Source organism: Leptopilina heterotoma, unplaced genomic scaffold, assembly GCF_015476425.1.
Source record: "Leptopilina heterotoma isolate Lh14 unplaced genomic scaffold, ASM1547642v1 Lhet_260, whole genome shotgun sequence".
Lineage (NCBI taxonomy): Eukaryota > Metazoa > Arthropoda > Insecta > Hymenoptera > Figitidae > Leptopilina > Leptopilina heterotoma.
In genome coordinates, this window is record NW_025110970.1 from 541,682 (window position 1) to 563,960 (window position 22,279).

General features: G+C 30.0%; 1 protein-coding gene across 7 annotated transcripts in view; it reads right to left on the minus strand.

Annotated features, from left to right (window-relative positions):
- The window catches only part of LOC122503420 (RNA binding protein fox-1 homolog 2), a 411,323-nt gene that overhangs the window by 367,127 nt on the left and 21,917 nt on the right, over window positions 1–22,279 (minus strand). For 6 of the 7 annotated variants that reach the window (XM_043613951.1, XM_043613952.1, XM_043613949.1 and 3 more), the window contains exon 1: window positions 874–1,437. The exons of the other annotated variant lie outside the window; for it this stretch is intronic. In XM_043613951.1, coding sequence (XP_043469886.1) covers window positions 874–885 — 12 coding nt within the window. In that variant the 5' untranslated portion in view covers window positions 886–1,437. Of the gene's footprint in view, window positions 1–873; window positions 1,438–22,279 lie in introns of those variants that run through there. 7 annotated transcript variants of the gene reach the window in all.

Below are 22,279 nucleotides of genomic sequence, written 5' to 3' on the forward strand. Positions count from 1 at the left end.
TCTAGCACATCTGACAGTGTCGTTTTGAAAACGCAGCCTGAGAAATTTCGTATGGGAAACATTCATAATAATAATTGTCCTACCACCCCACACTATTGAATCCCCAGCTGCGAAATAGGGATATGAAATTTAACACGAAAAATCATTCAAAGCCGTAAACATTTCGTAACCTTTATTATTTAAACTTTAATTGCACTATTCATCAACTTACTTGTGTTTACTATACTTAGTTTAAAAATTATACATTGACCTCAAGCTGAGCCTGGCACCCAGTCAATTTTTTCAACATTTTATGTCGGTTGTAAACGGAAAATATTTGCTGGATAGCTATCATAACAAAGAGAAAAAACAAAACACTGAGAAAATGACATTCAGCAATATTAACAACAATGGCAGTCCTAAATCAATAATGAAATAAGGTGAAAGGATTTTTATTTTCATTAATGAATTTGAAAAGCAAAAGTCGTATTAAATGGAGAATGAAAGCTTCCCTTGTTTAGTGACTCAAACTGGAGCAACATAACCTCCAGTTTTCAGAACTGTGTTCGGCATTAAACACCCTTGAAAATTGTCTTTAGAATCAGAAAAGAATTCTTGAGTCTACAACTAGTGATTACTGAAAGAAGGGACTTATCCTTTGAGATGAACTTTTTATATTTGAGGTTAAGTATTCAAATGCGCAGTGCCCTGTATACAACTACAAAAAAAATTGATTGCACTTCGGTAATGTGCATTATGACACTAGTTAAAATAAATTGAATGATTTTTATAAGAAAAGATTCGCCAGAGAATATAAAAACGCGCGAAAAATCCGTGCAATAGAATTTTGTGAGCAGACGCGGGGCTGAAAAGAGAATAACGATCGACACTTACAGGGTAGTACATTCCTTGCGGAGGAAGGAAAAACGCCCCAGAGCCCCACAGTTTGAGGCCGTTTTGCTCCACCGTTGTTTGAGAAAACAATCTGACACTCCGTAGCACCTCGTCGTCTGTTCCTCCTCGGTCGCCACCTCCTCAGCTGCTCACTATTCCTTCCTTCCTTCTCACTCTCTACTCACAAACGGCGTGCTAGAGGCTTGTTATTATTCTAGTTGAACACAAACGAGAACAAGAGAGAGAAACCGGTAGCGTGGTCGAACTACGTTTATCCGCACGCACGAGACACACACGCACTAACAACGTTGATGTTGAGACGCGCACTCTGCTAAACTCGAGAGACTTCTAATTGTGACTTGATTTCAATCAAGAGGTCTTGATTCTCTCTTATCCTGAATACACAACCTATCTGATTATTCACAGAGCGTTGAAATCCGCGAAACACACTAACTAGACTACTAACTTTCTTTCTACTACTTTCTTCTGTATTTCTCCCTTCCTACAGATCGAACTCACACGGCAGCCACTTTGCGTGGTCCTTTGCAGACTGGCGACTGTACCGGCGCCATGCACTAATTCATTCACAGCGCCACCTAAATCTGCGCGCGCAGCGCTATAAACTTGCTGCGACAATTATCTGAATTAAATCATCAACATTCTCTTACCTTCTAAAATCAGTTCCTCATCCTCCCTTACTTTATCTTTGGCTAAAGCTACTATAGCGCTTTCAGAGATAATCATTATAATTCCTTTAAAGTAACATATACCTAAAATAGGATGGCCGAATATACACAGCGCAACGCTAGTATAAGTGCCAATGTTAAACACTACTACTACTACTACTACCTAAAATAGGTACCTATTCATTTTTTAATATAAAAGTTGCCACAGGTCTGGAAAAACGGGAATTGTCATGGAAATACAAAAGTATGTGGAAAAGTCAGGGAAAATTATGAAAAATCGGGAATTCCTTCATAATTTCAAATGCGAACGAACTTTACCTTTTTTTTAAATGCAAATGAAGAACTGCCATAAAGTTATTATTTATGAATCATTTATTGAAGTATTTTTTTTTTAACTTTAATTTCAATTCTGTTGAAATTATTTTCAATTTTTTAAATTTTAACGCAATTATTTGAAAGAATTTAACTATCAATAAACAATAAAATTCTTTCCAGAAATTCAATTATTTTCAAACATTTTTTTTTAAATTCTCGTCAACATTTTAATTTATCTTTATAAATAGCAAAATTCTTCGCCGAAATTCAATTATATTTAGGAATTTTTTTAATATTCATTGTAAAATTCAATTATTTTTATAAATAACAAAATTCATCACAGGAATTCAATTATTTTCAAAATTAATAAAATTCTTCGCAGAAATTCAATTATTTTCAAAGAATAAAAAAAAAATTGTCAACATTTCAATTATCTTTATAATTGGATAGCAAAATTCTTTGACAAAATTCAATTATTTTCAGGAATTTTAATAAAATTCATTGCAAAATTCAATTGTTTTCATAAATAATAGCATTCGTTACAAGAATCCAATTATTTTTAAAAGTAATAAAATTTAATTATTTTCAAAAATTTTAATAAAATTCATAACAAAATTTCAATTATGTATTTTCAAAAATTTTTTTCAATTCAATGATTTTCAATATTCTATACTATTTTAATAAAATTTCTCAAAAGAATTCAATTATTTAAAAACAATTTTCCCAAAGTTCTAAACGCGAATATTCAATTATCTTCTAAAACAATAAAAATTTAGTATAATCTTCACAAAATTCAAAATGTTTGTATTAAAACTCGAAATGTCAAATTCTCATACACCCTTTAAGAAGTATTATATATATAACCAAATATTTCAAATTCCACAGTTAGAATTCTGTTTAAGTCCATAATAGTTTCGAATTTTGATAAAGTTGATATGAAAATGCACGAAAAATGAAAAGAAAAAATTGACGAGAATTGTCGAAATTTGCCGAAGTTGAACAAATGAGTCTGGCCTGAATTAACCGACTCTGAAAGAGCAGTAACAAATCCGTCACGACGCATCACTACGATCTATTGCGTCTGTACAGCGTTAATTTATCAGTTTTATTTTGAAGGTGTTAAATAAAAATCTTTCTTCAAAAAATAATACAAAGTTTGACATTCCGCCGTGTAGAAATTTGAGTTAGGTTCTGATAGGGTCCTCGCTGTATTTCCCTACTGCTAGCAGGGTTCTGAAAGGGAAAATCTGGTCAGGGCCCGGCACCTTTCGTCACGCTCGCGAACAGCGAAGAATGGAAGATCGGGCTCTAGCTTGATTTCCCTGTGATGGCCCTACCAGAAATAGAAAGCCACCGCTAGGACACTTTTAGTTCCCTTCAATCGCTCGGTATATTAAATATTCGAATAAATACACGGAGAAAAAAATGCTGTTGAATCAATGACACCCGGGCATTTTTATGATACAAAAATTTTTTTAGTTGTCGCTATTGCTTCAATAACACCATATTGTTAATCCAATCCTTTTATGGGGTTAAAAATATACAAACGATAAATTGAAAAAAGAAAATTAGGTTTACATATTTTTTATATATTATAATTAATTTTCACAGCTACAAATATTTTTATATATATAACACTTTTTAGGAGTACAGTGGAACCTCGATTATCCGAACCTCTGTTATCCGAACCCTCTATTATCCGAACTGAAAATCATTTTATCCGAACTTCTATTATCCGAACTTTTTTTGGCCTCCCGAATCTTTCAAAGGAAAATACACGGAGAGAAGAGTTGCAGTAAATGTAACAGAACGCGTTTAGTACATCATTTAGTGCACCGGTTAGTGGCGCCAACTGTATGTTTAGTATAATACACTACGACACCTCTCTGTTTAGTAGAATATACTGTTTGCTCAGTGTATCTTACTATCTTACTAAACAGTGCAGTAGATGGCACTGTCTGTACCGTCAGTCCAAACCTAACGATTCTGTTTAGTAGATTTAACTGCCATGTCAGTAGAATCTACTACGCCCTTCTCTCCGTGTAACGAAATTTATGCCAGAAAAATTTTTAAAAATTCTGAATTCTATGTTTTATTAATATATTAATTATGAATTAATATATATTTACGTATATATACTTATGTATATTTAAAAAATGGATTAAATGAAATATATATAATTCAACTGTCGATTTTTTTACTTTAATTATATATAAAAAAAATTAAAATCTCTATTATCCGAACCCGGCCTTGCCTAGGTTAGTTCGGATAATCGAGGTTCCACTGTAATAATTTTGTTTTTAAGAAAAACTCTTCACGTAAAGTGAAAGTATTGGTTGCAGAATAATTATATTGGTTGTACTTTTGTTACAATAATTGTGAATGAAGTATTGTCACTTCATTCTATTGAAAAAGTATTAATCGAATTATATAAAATTCCATTTATCGAAGTTAAGTAGTTGTTGAAAGCAATGAGCTTTCCATGACATGGAGATATTAAATTATTTCTAAATAAGGAGGTTCTCTCGCAAAGAGAAATAACAAACAGTTAATTATATGATTTAAAGAGATATCTTTTTCTTGCATTAAATCAATGGTAACCCGTGTGGAAATTTGTTATGGAAGTTTCTAGGTTCTGTATCATAGTACTTGATTCATTATTGGTTTTAGACAATTTTCTATATTGTGCCTATTGTCATTTGTAACCTTTCAGACAACTAGTTGTTAGACAGTTAAAAAAGTAGGATAAATACTTTAAAGCATAACTAGATGAATTCTGGAAAATATCGATCCACTTAAAAAAATGGATCTTCAAATTAATGCTTCTAAATATGACAAATACGGATTTCAAATACGACAGGAATTAAAAGTCTGGAACGTTATCTTTTTAAATGTACAAGTCAATGAAAATATTAATTTTTTAGTGTTTTTTCCAAAAAATAAAATAAATAACCTTTTATTTTCATACATTAATTTAATTTTCAGTTCTTAAAAAAAGTAAATTAAAATAACCTTCTAAAATACAACAATTATAAGATAAGTAAATAATGATATAAATAAAAATAAACTTACTGATTAAGTATATATTTGAGATTACTCTAATTAAAATAAAAATTTGAAATAACCTTACTAGTTTGTGAACATTAAAACAATATAAACTTATTAATTTCTTTAAATGTGTCAAAAAATTCTTTCTTTTGTATATTAAAAATATACGTAGCTCTAATAACTAGTAAGAAAAATACTAAAAGACATGCTTTTATCACAATTGTCAACGTGATATTAAACTTAAACTGTCACTTTTGCTACCTAACCTGACATCGAAATATATTAATCTCCTATATTAACAAATAATAACTATTTAACAACAATTTTATATTTTTTTGAGTGGAAAATAAGATTTTTTACAATGTGTAAGTGGAAATATTATTTTCGAAGTAAGTTGTAGTGTTTTATTAGAGGTGGTTCAATGTAGACACATCCTTCAAAATAAGAAAAGTGTAACTGGTTAGAAAAAAATTAAATTTAATTATTTAATGATAATAATTTGTGTTTGTAACGTGTTATTAACTAAAGGAGAACTTCAGTTTTATTTTGATACAAAAACCTGATCAAAATTTGTAAAATTTAATTAGTTCTTGGACTTTATAAAAAACCCGGTTCAATGTAGCCTACCCTCCCCTAAGGAAAATATTTTTTTATGTAATTATTGTACGGCATTGATACTTCGACTCCAAAAAGAAATTTTGCATCAAATTGAAATGAATAAATAATACAAAGCTTTTTGTAAAATGAAGCATTTGGGTTAGTGATAATTTTAAGGAACTGGCTGTGATATATGTTAGAGGATATACCTCCTACTGACAGGAAAAATTTGAAAAAAAAAAATTTTTGTGTAAGATCTAAGAAAAAGTGTGGCCCACAATATCCCAATCTTCTTAGTACTATTAACTACTTTTTGGTATTCACTACAACTCTTTAAATTCAGTTATAAGGACTTATTAAATTATTGAGAGTAGTTGAAAAGTAGTCAAATCTACTAGAAATTTTGTTGAGAGCAGATATCATACAGATATCATACAGATTCATTTCTAAAAGAATCATTTTTTTTTAAATTAGGAAGCAACGACTATTCGAAATATAATAGTCTCACATCTCAGTGGCATGGTTCTTACAGTCAGTGCTTAGGTGTTGCTATGGAAACACGTGAAGGGCCAGCATCCCCTGCGAAGGGGATATATATATATATTCTATTTCTTTGTCTGATGTTTTTTTTGTCCAAGCTATCGACTCTATCGAAACCTATTTTTGCTGCCTATATCAGGCCCGTGCGCACGTGGTGGGTTTTGAGGTTTTAACCCCCCCCCCCAGAGAGAGAAAGAGCGCTGAAAGTTGAGTTAAAGTTTTAAATCTTTATAAAAAATAATTCAAAACATTTATTATTAATATACAAATATCCCAATGGGAAATTTACAACTGGCGGAGTACTGCACCAGCACTGTCAGTACTTGCAGCTACGCTGACAGACAGCACTGGCATAACTCTGGGATGATAACGCTGTCTAACGCTGGCGAAGTACTGCCTGCCAGTGCTGGACCAGTGCTGGCTGAGAATATTGCCGCAATAAATGCCGTATTGTTATTAATTAGTCGTAAATTAATAATCATAAATAATTTAACAACAAAATGGTAAATAATATTAATAAATAGTTATTATTCATAAAATATTTCTCTTCTTAAAGAAATTGTTTTAAAGATGGAGACTAACAATGGATATAGTAAATGAAGTAGAAAAAAACGGTTTATAACATTTAAAAATTAAATAAGGGACCATCCATAAACCACGTAGCCTGCTTTGGGGGAGGGGGTTCGGTAATGTGCTACGTTAGACCACATGGAGGAAGGGAGGGTTTTGAGTCAGAGCAACGTAGCTTTGTATTTTTATTTGACATACATTTTTTTGAAATTACGCGGGCAGCTCGAAAGTCAATTCGAGAGATATATGTGGACGTTTACATGAAAAGGGCCCATTTTGGCACTATTGCACGGAAAAAATTCCAGGACATTAGAAGCGCCGAGGACAGTGTCAACAGCAGTACATTTCATTTTGCACGTCTAAGGTGCCATTTCGAGATATCCCAGACGAGAACTGACGCTGGATTCAGGCTTTACGGAACCTTCGTTGAGGCTTGGTCAACATTGATCAAGCCTCGGTGGGACGGCGGAAGCAAGGTTGCTTCTAGCCATAATGTAACACTTATTTAAGACTGACGCTCCAGTCTTTGTTGTAGATTGGCGTTCAATGTTCAATCAATGCTGCGGAACCCTAATGCAGGACTGAAACAAGGCTGCTTCCACTGTTCCCAAATTTACGCGTCTCTCGCGCTCATTCAATATAATATGGATATATGAATTGTATATAATAATAATAATTATTATTATTATTATTATTATAGTAATGAATATTATTGATATTATTTTTATTCATGTTATATGCGTTTGTTTGGAAATAAGTTACTATTATAATAATTATATTATTTTCATATAAATAATATATTACTAACAATAAATGTCATTTGAAATAGTAATATTAAAAAAAAAATTTTAGTAAAAAAAGATAATTTTTCTGTTAATCGATACATTTTTTTCTCGATTTTTCAGCAGACTTTTTAATATTATTTACAAACATATTCACATTTTTTATTCACAACACAACACACAATTTTATTATTAGATATAACGCTTAAAACAAAGAATGAAAAATATTCGCTCGCATGTGGGATCGAACTCACGACTCCCACCCCCCTAACGCATACCGGAAGTATTCAACGCACGCATTTAACCGCTCGGTCACAGAAGGCTGGAAGGCACCTCGCCTAATCTACTATTTCAATGCCAGCGCCGTATATTCTGTATATAAGGCGCGTCACTCAATATTTGTTCAGCATGGGACACCAATGTTCGTCCCATGCTCGATTAAAGACTCGGTCAATCTTGATACAATATTCACTTTCTTTATTACCGTGTGCACTGAACAATATTAAATATCAATATTTATAAATTATTTATTATTAAAATATTTTTTATGATAATTTTATAAGTTAAATTATATATATTATTTTTTTTCTTGTACAGTGTCAAATTATTATTTTCAAAGTTTAAGAGTTTCGTTTATCTGAAAAAATATTAGTGAAAAAAATGTTCATTAGGTAGTAATAAATATTTATGCTTAGTAGTTTTACACTAGGATTAACTGTTTAGTAAATATTACCAAAAAACTATTTTTTGTCAAACGCGCGCGACTAAACACAAATAACCTTGAAACTCCAGCATTACCAACTCAACACATACGTTAAACTCTTGAGTTGGCAATGCTAAAGTCTCAAGGTTATTTGTGTTTAATCGCACGCGTTTGACAAAAAATAGTTTTTTGATAATACATATTTACTAAACAGTTCATCCAACATAAATATTTATTACACCCTAATGAACATTTTTTTCACTAAAAATTTTTCAGACAAACGAAACTCTTGAACTTTGAAAACAATTATTTGACACTGTGCAAGAAAAAAATAATAATGTATAATTTAACTTTATTTATATAAATCTTATATAATTAATAATAATAATAATAATTATTATTATAATCAAAAAAAATAATATTTAATATTTATTTTTAATTTAATATTTTTTTATAATAATAATAATAATTATTATTAATAAATTAATAATTAATATAAATAATATACACTAAATAAATATTAATATTTATTTACCAATTGATATCTTAATAATAATAATTAATAATAATTTTTAAATAGTATACAAAATTATCATAAAAAATATTTTAATATTAATTAATTTATAAATATTTATATTTAATATTTTTAAGTGCACACGTCAATAAATAAACTGTCAAGATTGATTCAGGCTTGAATTAAGATCAGATGTTCGAGCTTCACTCACGAAGATTGACCGAGTCTTGAATCGAGCATGGAACGAACATTGGTGTCCAATGCTGAATCAACATTGAGTGACAGCGTAGTATAAAGACTGCTTCAACACTGGGTTACCCAGGCTGGGCGTTCAAGGCTCAATAAATCTTCAATCCATCGTCAACATTGGTCTTTCGCGCCTGATATCAGACGTACATAATGCACGTCAGATACGCCAAACTGGCACAGATGGCGTGCAAAATAAATGTAGAAGAAAATTTGACACAACCTGTACATCTAACGTGCCGATACTTTTTCCGTGTGGAGTTATCTATATGGGCGTATTCCTGGCAAAATTTGGAAAATTTTGAGTGGTCTTAGAACTTTTTTGTTTAAAAATTCGCTGAGTTACGGAATTTAAAAGTTTAGAACTAGTTTAGAACTAGAAGTTTAGAATATGTAAAAAATAGAGAATACCTACTTTGAATTTTAAAAATCTTTGCACTGGGATTTTTATTTAATCTGTAGATATTTAAATATAATCTCTTCCTTTAAACGTTTTAAAACAAATCATTTTAGTAAAAATGGCAAAGGACTTGTATTTAATTTTTAAAGAGATTTGACGTTTAAATATCTAAAGAATAATAGAAATCCCAGTGAGAAGTTTTATAAAATTCAAAGTATTCTAATATTTTCAGTTGTTTCATTTTTAGATTTTATATTTAGTTTCAAATTGAATATTCCAACAAAAGTAAATATTTTGACAAATAAAAGTAATAATGTAGGTCACTAGAAGATCTGCTCACATTATATTCAGTATGGGACTCGGCACTAGACTTGCCTTGGACTCCGCCCAGAAGCGCCTATCAATGTGTTCAGTCTGCTTTGTTCCGCGTATAAGTGTGCATAAGAACGAAAACATTTTAAGCCTACTGACGTGCTTTAAACCTTTTACGATTCATTTCCCTGTTTTCTATCCTGGAGCCGCAAAGGTAGACAAGTTTGGGAATGAAATCTAAGTTACTAGTGCTGAACTCCACAATTTTCAATCGGATTTTTCTGCGTGCAGTTTCTATTATAAAAAAATTAACGTAATATCCAAATTTTCATTTCGACAATTACGAAAAAAAGACTCTAACATCAATATCTCTGGTTCTTCTGGAAAGTTATTCAGATAAGAATTGTTTACAGTCCAGGACACCTTAAAGATGAAAAATCAAGAGGTTTTAAATTTTTTCCACACCTCCATTTTTAAAATACGGATTACTTTTGCAAATGACCGCCAAAATGGGCCCTTTTCATTTTTCTAAAGAACCAATGAAGTCAAACAGTTAAATTATCGATAAATTAATGAAAACCGCATGATTCGACTTATCAAAACATGTAGATTGATAATAAAAAATTTTTTAAAATTAATATTTTGCTCCAAAATTACTAAATTGCGATTATCTCGAAAACTAGAACCGACAATATAGGCCTTTTTCATGTGAACGTCCAAATATATTGATAAAAATATATAGCGATGAAAATATATATATATATATATATATATATATATATATATATGTTACCGGCAAAACCCGAAGACCAGGCATTTTGCGAAATGCCTAAGATTTTAGGAAATACCCGAATTTCCTAGAGATTTACAGGCAGTTCTCGAATTGCCTAGGCATTTCTAGAATTGACTAGGCGATTCGCGAAATGCCGAGGCCGTTTTAGGCAAATTGGCAATTTGCCTAAAAAGAATTCGTCATTTTAGGCAAATTGAGAAATGGATTATCTGAGCCATTTATAGACAAAAGAAATAATCCAAATTTCCTTCATTACTCAATTATATTTCTTACTATTATTAGTATCTAAACTGGGTCAAAACGCGTCAACCGTGAATAATTTTTTTTTTAGATTTTTGGAAAAGTCAAAACATTTATAAAAATCTGTAATTCACAACAAACCAAAAAACACTTTAAACCGTTTTTTAAAATTTTTAATTTTAATACCTTTTTTTATAATAACAAATTCTTGCATTATTTAAGAAAAAAATTAATAACAAGAAAAATCCCATTGGAGTGGGATTTTTTTACAATTTACTGTTCAAAAATATCTATAGCTTACAATTTTTAATCGATTTCAGTGTTCTTTGTTTTAAATTAAAGAGGAATAAATTCTTATTAAGACTCAAATAGAAAAGAGTGCCTCTTAGATCATTAAAATCGGTTAACAAGTTTTTTTCAATTAATTTTTTTAAAAAAAGTCTAAAAAATTTATTTGTTTATAATAATAACAAAAAAAATTTTTTTGTCAAATCCTTTGTTATAGTGTTTTTTTTATATAAAACACTATAGGAAAAACAACATTTTAGCGAAACATAAATTTTTTTAATATTAGGTGGCACGTTTCAAAAATTCTTACTCCAAATTAATAAACTTAGGATTATTCAAAAAATATAAAAATATAAGTTAAATCTACCTATACACTCCATTATTTAATCAATTTCTTGAATTGACTAAATAATTCGCGAAATGACGAAGCCTTTTTAGGCAAATTGCTAATTTGCCTAAAACGCTCCCGGCATTTCGCGAATCGCCTAGTCAATTCTCGAAATGCCTAGGCAATTCGAGAACTGCCTGTAAATCTCTAGGAAATTCGGGTATTTCCTAAAATCTTAGGCATTTCGCAAAATGACTGGTCTTCGGGTTTTGCCGGTAACATATATATATACATTGATTAAAATTAAGAATTAGTCTTTTATCAAACTCTTAATGGAGCAAATTACAATAATTGTATCATGAAAATAAATGAGGCTAAAGCAGAATTATTTTTCTTTACTCTTTATTTCTCTTGTGAATATTTACATTTAGGAATCATCTATATTAAGTATATTTAAGAGAGCATCATTGTTGTCATCGAAATGTATTAAAATAAAATATTTTTTTCATACTGAATAAAATTTAATTTTATAAAACTTCAGTGTCACAGGAACCAGAAGGAGAAAATTTATGAATTAACATTTTATGCAGAAATTTTTTTTAAATTTATATATAAACGTTATTTTAATTGTTTAACAAGATTTTAAATAAACGAAATATTTTAACATTATTTACTTATACTTAATTTAATCCTAATTTATAAAATTGAAGAATAAATAATTTAAAAACGTTTTAATTATGAAAATCAAGAAAAGAAATTATTTTTTTGTTGATTCAAATAAATTGTTTTAAAATTACTATTTTTATAACAAACATATAATTATATTTTGAAAAAAATATTAATTACAGTAATTATTGTAAATTTTTTTTAAATATTCTTAATAAAAAATTTTTAATCCGTTTAAAAATTTAAAATTAATTTATTAATATTCAATTACCGACGTAAATGATACTTTCGTATAGAAATCATCATTTGATTTGTTATCATAATACTTCTCAGCTGTCGGTAAGTAAGCAGTTTTAATAACCCTAAAAGTAGAAAACTTTTTCTATTGTAAACAAAGACCACATCAAATTTTTAATTCTCTCTATTTTATTGAAAATTAACATTATTGATTAAAGAAATGTATTCACCTACGTGAATAACGTGCACCGTCTCAATTAACTACGGTTCAATGTCCAGTGAAGTGTTAAACTCTTTATTTTCATCTTTAAAATATCTGTCGAATTGGTTTGATCGCGGAACCATACATTTCTGAATTAGGCCAGTCGGTGAGTGCAAAAAGTGCACATAAGTGCAACCTGAAAAGTCGAAGCAGTTTCTTGTAGTTTGAGGGCCCCAAATAAAAGCCCCATAGTTTGCACCACATTTCCGGTTGCGAAAAATGGTGTAAACAATCGCCAAAGTTCGAAAAACATGGTTTTTCGATGACTGTTGCTTCCGGTTAAATTTTAGGGGAAAAAGTTGTGATTGAAAGTTATAGAGCTTGGAAATAGCTTTCAAATGATTGGTCGCAAGTTAAAAAAGCTTAATTAGTTTAGTTGCAAATGAATTTAAACCATTAAAAATAGCACTTTTTTAATTGTTTAATAACTTTGTTAATAATTATCGAATTTGTTTCTAACTTCCCAGAAATATTCCCCTTGCGAGGCTGAATAAATCCCAAAAAAATTCAACTTGATCGGGTAAATAGTTTATGCATAATTCCATTTGTTAACTAAAAACATGTAATTTTTCAACGGAATTTCCCCACTTTTGGACCTGCGAATTTCGTTTTTTTTTCTTGGAGAGTACAGTTAAGGAGTGAACCTGATGCTACAAGCTTATATATAATTAATTTTAATTTTTTTATGTCATAATATTATTTTAAATTCAATGGAATTATATGTACGAAAAGAATTTTTTGTCAAATATGATAAATAATAATTAAAAATTTGTTGTTTAAAATTTTTTCTTTTTTATTATTAAAAATATTGTAATTTGAAAACATATAAAATCATTTTTGGATTCGGCGTAAAAAAATACATCAAATTAAAAAAAGAAAGATAAAAATCGGTAAATAATTAACGAAGTTATGACCATTTTTGCAAATTTGAACGGCTGAATTCAGTTGTGGCGGCGAGAATCACGCTCCTCCGGGTACCCCCACTCCGCCGTTCAGAGGTTGAAAAATGGATACATTTACTTTTACTTGTTATAAATTTTAAAAAAATGCACAAAACCTTATGTTTAATTTTTTTACATAAAATACATGTATCAAACTGTAAGTGGTGCGCGAATTTCAATAAAAAACATTAATAATTAACTTGTCAGGAATTTTTTTTTAAAAAAAAGTTAACTCTCCACCTCTTGAAGTTAGATCGGATTTTTTTTTGGAAAAGTTTTGTGAAAACAAATTAAATCAAATGCCCTTGACACGAAATCGATAAAGTGAAAATTGGCTGAGTTATTCCATTTGTTTATGTCAAAAAAACATACCGTTTTTTAACGTCTATTACTATGCACTTAAATAAAAAAAATCAATTTCCCATTTAAATGGAACTAAAGTTAGACTCCTTAACTGTAGTCTCCAAGAAAAAAAACGAAATTCGCAGGTCCAAAAGTGGGGAAATTCCGTTGAAAAATTACATGTTTTTAGTTAACAAATGGAATTATGCATAAACTATTTACCCGATCAAGTTGAATTTTTTTGGGATTTATTCAGCCTCGCAAGGGGAATATTTCTGGGAAGTTAGAAACAAATTCGATAATTATTAACAAAGTTATTAAACAATTAAAAAAGTGCTATTTTTAATGGTTTAAATTCATTTGCAACTAAACTAATTAAGCTTTTTTAACTTGCGACCAATCATTTGAAAGCTATTTCCAAGCTCTATAACTTTCAATCACAACTTTTTCCCCTAAAATTTAACCGGAAGCAACAGTCATCGAAAAACCATGTTTTTCGAACTTTGGCGATTGTTTACACCATTTTTCGCAACCGGAAATGTGGTGCAAACTATGGGGCTTTTATTTGGGGCCCTCAAACTACAAGAAACTGCTTCGACTTTTCAGGTTGCACTTATGTGCACTTTTTGCACTCACCGACTGGCCTAAATTCATAATCAGTCCAATTCGAAAAAGTCGTTTTCTCGAATTCAAGAAACGACATCCTAATTCGAAATCCCGGACCACCCAATTCTTTTTTTTTACAGGGTACCGAATCGACGTGAGAAATATTTTTCGACCTGTCTATATAAACTGCAACTTTGAAAAACGTAAGTTTATGTAAAATATTATAATTTTTGTAAGTACCTATAAAAATACAAGCAGAAATTAAAATATTTATAGAGATTTGCAAATATATGCTATTATGTAAAAAATATTACACGGAAAGAAAAAGTCCGTCAACCATTAATGGATTAGTATATTACTTTGAGACGGGACTCTTTTTCCGTTGATGGTTACTTAACTTTACTTAACGATTGAAAACGAGTCATGGATTGATTAGAAGGCCAGTATGTGACCAATTGTTTTAGATTTAATGCTGAATTGTTATCAATGGCTGTTTGAATGTTTACGAATCATTAGTGAAAGTTTGTGAAACGTTAGTTGACTCGTATTCTAAATCGGCGCTCTTCACTAGCGCATTGTTGCGCAGTGTACCGATGCGCATTTCTTCCGGTTTCTCTATAGTCCATGTGTTTTTGCTGTCTGCTATACATATCCCTATATACTATTATGTGTAATGTGAATATTTAACTTAACTAATAATTTGCAGTTGAATTGCGTTTAGAAATTGACCTCGATGAAAATATATCGCCATTACAATGCGAGTGTAACTCACACTTGTCCAGTTTTTTAATATTTTTTATAAATAAAAAGAAAACAAATTTGCATAATTTAGATCAGTCAAACAAAATTTGTTATAAAAGAACATATAATAAACAAAATTTATTTGTTAATCATAATTTTTTTAAATTTTCTAATTTTCCAATTTTGTAATTTCAAATATTATTTTATTATAAATCATGAAAAATACCTGAATATTTTCGATTTGTCAAACAATATTTTCTAAGGAAAGAAAAATGAAAAACAAAAGCATACACAAAAGCTAACTTCAAAGTGTGGACAGAAAGAATGAAAGAATTAAATTCGAAGATGTTGTTTTATATTAGGTATATTACTGACAAAAAATTAATAAAATGAGTTAAAAACATATTGTCCTAAGGAAATTCAAAAATATTTTTTTAATAAAAAATACAATGTATTTTTAGAATTAGAAATAATATAAATTCAGAAAGAAATAATACAGTTAGGAAAATAGGTAAAATTATATCAAAGGTGCAATTTACTATTAGCGATAATACAGATAATTTTCGAAATTGAATCCTACCGATACGTTATCATCAATTCATCCTTATAATGTTGATTAAGTTATCGAGAGTAACTGCAAGGAGTCTCATTCAAACTCCAATAGATAGCGCCACAAACTGTTACGAGTCTGAAACTTTCTTCCTTATCAGCAACGTTCATTTAAAATTTTCGCAAAATATAGCATTCCTATTAAGGACATTTTTTACTTCTTTCAGTTTTTATTGCTTTTGAAATAAAAATTTTAATCCCTACTCTAAAAATCTATAACTTAACCGACAATCTTGACATAATTTTTATAAATTTAAAAAATAAATATAAAATGAATATAATAAGTAATTATTGTCAACTGTCAATTTAGATTTTTGAAGAAAAATTATTTTTTTAGGTTTTGTTTTATTAATACAATTGTCAACAAATGAAATCCTTTTTCAACTATAATATTTTCATCTTTATAGATGAAAAAATAAATATGATTATCGATTATAGAATTTTTTCTCTTTGTTAACATTTAGACATTTATGCACAAATTATTGTGAATGAATCTAACCTATATCTCTTAAAAATTTTTAATGATTTTTATTTTACAACTTTTTATGAATATTCTTATATTTCTAAGTTGTTGATGAAATCAAGGTACGATTTGCGTTAAACTGACTAAAGATATCCGTTGGAACTTTAAATTGGAATTAAAATTTAAATATAGAATTTCGGATGAGACGAGAGTAACTTATTTATCATTATCAAAATAAACATACCCAAATTTCCTGTTCAAGTAACATCCACTCATGATTTAGAGAAAAATTAATTCTCTGATTTCGACGATATATTTGATTTAACTTGTTGGGAGAAATATACACTCCAACAATGAATAGAATTTTCACAAGCGCAGCCATAACTGGTTATCAGTTGACGAACAAGTGTAAAATGTACTATTTCAATGATTGTCGCTTGCTTTCCCGCTTTTTTCCTTGGCCGCCTGTAGGCAATGAACTAAACATCTATCACTTTTGAAACCAGCCGGTAAATCGCGGCTGTCTGCGCAGGCAGCTGAGATGCAACGAAAATAAGGGAGTAAGAACATTCAAATTAATGCTTTTTCTCCCTTACTCTCATTGCATTTTGGATTTTGGCAGCAGCTGAGCTGTGCAAGTGATCCCTTTAATAATTACCAAATTAATAATTTATGTGCCTAGGTACTAACCTAGGCACATAAATTATTAATTTTGGTAAAAACACTAGTTTTTGTGAAATGCATTAATGCAAACTATTATGCATTACAAAATTAATCAATTTTACCAATAAAATTATATTTGCTATTGATGTAATTAAATCTCGAAAGTCTATTTATCACAAATATCGTCCAGTAACAAAATTTTTCATTGTATTAACAATAAATTTAATATCAAAACGTTTAATGGAGGTTTTTTAATGATTAACATTACAATATATCTTATATTTCAATTGTCAAAATAATAAAATTCTATTTCAAGCTCAGTTCAATATAATCTTGTATTGACCATATTAATAAAATTATAAACAGAAAGTAATTAGTCGAAGTTATCGACTTTACCGATCAAGTGACATCTATGAGATGTAACCTGAACTCACACATAAAATTTTAAACTTATGATAATTCTTCGACACAGACCTGTAATTTTTTTTTAAATTTAGATGATTTAAATTTAAATATTGCTCTGAAAAAATAAGCCGTGGAAATGAACTCTGCACCACAAAAATATAATTATTCTTATTTTAAAAAAATTCCTCTGATTTTAATGCATCTCTAAAGAAGAATATTTCTTTTTAGAGTGTGATCTACGTTGAAGAATAAAATTATCATAAGTTTAATATTTTGTGTGTGAGTTGAGATGATTTCTCAAAGATGGCATTTGATCGGTAAAGTCGATAACTTCTATTAAATAATGAAACTTTTGAACGCAATGATAGATATATCTTGTGTATACATACACGGAGAGAAATGTGCTACGAATAACGCACGAGACATGTTGATTCGTTTTTCGCATAGACGTCTGTACCTAATTTTGCAAATGCCGGTGCTAACTTTGCACAGCTTGTGCCCACTTGTGCCACAGTTGCTCAAAATCCATGAAAAATCAGCATGGATTTCTTGCAAATTACGCATGGTGATGTGTGTGCGTTTTTGGTACGTCTGCTCATGCGCTAAAAGCAACAGATTTCTCTCCGTGTACATGTGGGCGATTCCATGTGAACCCAGGCGGCACACGATAACTAAAAGGCATCAAAATGTTAACATCTACTCAAAACGATAACTAGAAGTTATCAAAAAGAGAAGTGTGCCCGCTGGGAATACAATAACCTTCTAAAGTTTGGTTTTGTAAAAGTAGATTAAACACTTAAACGGCACTTTAGTCAAGTTTTTGATGCAACTTGTTATAGAAAGGATCCCTATATTAAAGAACCAGTTGAGACTAGTAGAAATTGAACATGGATCTACTGGTGTCAACTTGCTTTCCAAATTGAAAAACTTTTCCGTGTAGCAATTCTACTGGTTTTAACTTGGAAATCCTATTTATGTAACTGACACGGATATCCAAGATAAAATTGAAATGGTTCTATCTTGGATTGTCCTCTTCAATTTTTGTTTCGACTTGTTTCAACATGGATTTCCAATCTTATCATTTCTACTTGTATTTCCAAGTTCGCACGTACTACAAGTATCAGCTTGCATTTCCAAATACACTTGTCCTGTCAAATTAAAAATCAACAAGCTTGAGTTTGGAATTTCCAACTCTAAATTTATATGTTACAGTGAAGGATTAATGTCATCTTGGTTTAATTTGAATCGGGGATGCATTCTATTTGGAATTTCAAGTTCAAATTTAAAGAGTTTGATTAAATTCAATTGCATTCTTCGCAATTGACAGTTTTACAAATTGGTAGATACTTTTGATAATTGTTATTTTTTGCGAAACTGCTTTGTTGTGAATCATTATTTCTGCTAATTGTTGTTTTGCAAATTTTATTTTTGCGAATTTGCATTTCTCGAATTGATATTTTTATGAATTTGTTACTATTGCTATTTGTAATTTTGTGAATTTGGTAATTTTATAAAAATCTGTAGTTCACAATCAATGGAATTTTTTTAACACTGTTGAGTCATTTTGCGAATTTTAATTTTTACGAATTTTCTGTTTTTTATTTCGCTTAATGTTATTTTTTGCAAATTTTTGCAAAAAATTACAACGCGGTCAAATGACATTTGAGCAGAAACTTATTAAATATTTAATTAATATTTTTAACATAATAGCATATATTGCAAATCTATATAAATATTTTAAATTCTGCTTGTATTTTTATAGGTACTTAGGGGCCGTACACATAATACGTCACGCGATTTTGGACCATTTTTGACCCCTCCCTCCCCCTATGTCACACTTCGTCACAAATCTTGAACCCCCCCTCCCTCCTACGTCACGTCACACACGTAAATTTCACTGTAAATTTTATACATTGGACAATATATATTATATCTTACACTCTAAATTATTGAATCGCAGTTAAAAATACCTGATTTAAAAGCAAAAAGTCAGTCACTAATTCAAATAGTAATATTTTTTTTCTGAAAATTAGTTGAAAATAACTGATGTTTCAATACAATTGTTTTTGATTGATTCAATTAGTCACGTTTAACTACCTACATAGCACAAATTGTGTAAAGATTTAAATATCCCACTTCAATAAATGTTTAGCGCGAAACTTTCCTGAAAATTTAATTTAAATCTTTACACAATTTTAAAATAAACTATGCAAGTAAATTTTTCGAATTATGCAAGCAAATCTTTAATATACAATATTTAGAAAAATTTCGGTGTTTCGTGAATAATTTTTCAGTTATTTTTAACTGATTCAGAAGCAAAAAGTCAGTCACTACTGATTGTCAGTTAAAACCATGATTTTTAACTGATTCAAATTAAGAGAATATATTATTTATCATCATATTATAAATAATATGCCAATAGATGTTAAACAGGTACATAATAGATATTAAATAGTTTAAAGCATTTTTAACTTGTTTTATTTAGAAAAAGTGACATTGTCACATATAATTTCTTATAACTAGCTCCTCCGACGGCCGCAAGCGGCCGTCTACGGTGCTAGTTTTTATATGTCCATTGTCCAAGTCGTCCAAGTTTATTATTTTATTAATAATAATATTCAAATTTTTTCAGTTAATAATTTGCTTATTTATATTTGAAATATTGACGTTTTTTTTGACAATGCAAAATAAGATTTGTTATGTGTACTTTCTCTTAACAAAAATAAAATTTATATATTCGCGCTCTTTTTAAATAACATACGACTGCAGCGCCACCTTCACATGTACAAACAATTTTAAAAACACCCTTCTATTAAGATTTTACATTCTCATTGCCCATTCTTTACTTCGATACTTTTCGATACATTCGACCTTTCCACTCCATGTCTTTTTTAAGAAAGGATCTTTGAATTTAAAAGATTGTGACGTAACACATGAGTTCACCCCCCCTCCCCCATGTCACACTTAGTCACAATTCTCTGACCCCCTCCCTCCCCCTAGACGCGTGACGTATTATGTGTACGGCCCCTTACAAAAATTATAATATTTTACATAAACTTGCGTTTTTCAAAGTTGCAGCTTATATAGACAGGTCGAAAAATATTTCTCACGTCGATTCGATAGCCGTGGTCGTTAAGCGTTTAGATAGATAGGTCATAGGTGCGGGGTTCGATTCCCATAAGGTACAAGTTTTAATTTAATTCTTCCAGTTTAATGAAAATGTTTGTATGTTTGGAGTGTGCTAAGAATTTGAAGTTATTGATGGTCATAAGAATGTTTTATTATTTTTTCCACAAATTTTTTTTTTCAAAACTATCTGTTCAATTGTAACCACCTTGGATTTCCAATTATGAATTGATATCCAAGTTGAAACAAGATCATATTGTACAATGTAATCTACTTGGAATTTCCGGTTGACTGTAATGTTCAAACTGAAACCAGTTCATTTTGAACTTGACATTCCGAATTCAAACCAGCTGAAAATACATATCTACTGGTTTGAAATTGGAACTTACGTGACAATAACCAACTCAAAGCAAGTAGGCTCCTGATTCTACCCGGTTCTACTGGTTCTTTAATATAGGGATATTTTAGTTTTGGCATTTTCCTTAAATCTAAAAAATTGCTGAACCACAATTTGTAAATAATAAAATCGTTATAAACAAATGGATAACAAAAAATGTCCCTTTTATATAAAAAAATCATTTTCTAGTAATCCTTTCCAACTGTTGAGGTCAATTTTTTTTCTTTACTTAGGGGCCGTCCACGTAGCCCCATTTTTTGGAAATTTTGACCCCCCCCTCCCCCATGTAGTACGCTATTACATGTATTAGCGCCATTTTTTCCTCTTATCTAAGTCAATTGCTTGACCCCCCCACCCCCTCAAGAGGCTACGTGGTTTATGGATGGCCCCAATTATTATATCCTAAACTATTTTTGTAAATTTATTTTGTTATTTCACTATAATTTTTAACAATAAATTACCTTATTATGTAAGATTTTTTCAATTAACATATTTTTAGAGACAATTATATCCTACTTTAAAAAAAAGTTACTCGGGGATTTTTGGGGTTCCTTAATACAAATCTGAACCAATATGGCGGATGTGAAAATTAAAAATCGACTAAATTCGCTTAAAATTCTTTACTCGGGGGTTTTTAGGATCGCTGAATACGAATCTGTGGTTATTTTTTAAATGTTGAAAATGTCGGATCCAATATATCGGACATAAAAATATTTATTATTTTTGGTAGTGTTGCATTCGATCGAGAAATCGCTCTCAAAAAATCGAAAAAAAATTGGACAAGTGCGAGTTGTACACGCACTGCAATGGCGGGTTCCGTACACATAATATATTAAAACAATACTTGCAACATTTATCGATAATTAGTAGAATTAAAAAAAACAATTAAAAAATGTATTAAAATTATTTGATAAAAAAATAAATAAAAAAATAAATATTAAATATTTAAGTATTTTAAATATTAAAACAATTCTTGCAACATCCCAATGGGAAATGCCAGTGTAGTGCCGATGTTCACCACTGGCTTAGTACTCAGACGATTGTTCGGCGTAGTCTAGCCGAGCCTCGACAATTAGTGCTGGCGCAGTACAGAATTTTTGTTTCGCCAAAGCTTGGACAAGCCACGGCGGCAAGTGCTGGCTGAGTATAGAAAAATTGTTCACAACGCTCTTTGCCAACATTGCTTTTTTGACATAAACTTGAAAAAAATTTTAAAAAAAGGTCATGAATGTTTATAAATATAAATTTATTGAAAAAATTAATATTTTACTTTTCAGTTGTTTATTTTTTATTTTTATTAAATTTAATAATAATTTAACATAATTGTCTAATTTTGTAAATGGGTAGTTCTACAAACGAGGGAATATATGTTGTCCAAGGTTGTTTTTACATTAATTTAAAAAAAAATAAAATTATTTTTAATGGGTACTATAGCCCAGGCGGAAATTTCCAACCGGCGCGGATCCTAGCCCGTACTGACGCCGGTGTAACTGTACTGGCTCGGAACCGCCTGCCAACCGAATGTGAACGGGCATTCTACCGAATAGTGACTAGGCCAGGAGCGCGCTGGCAACCGGCTCGGAACT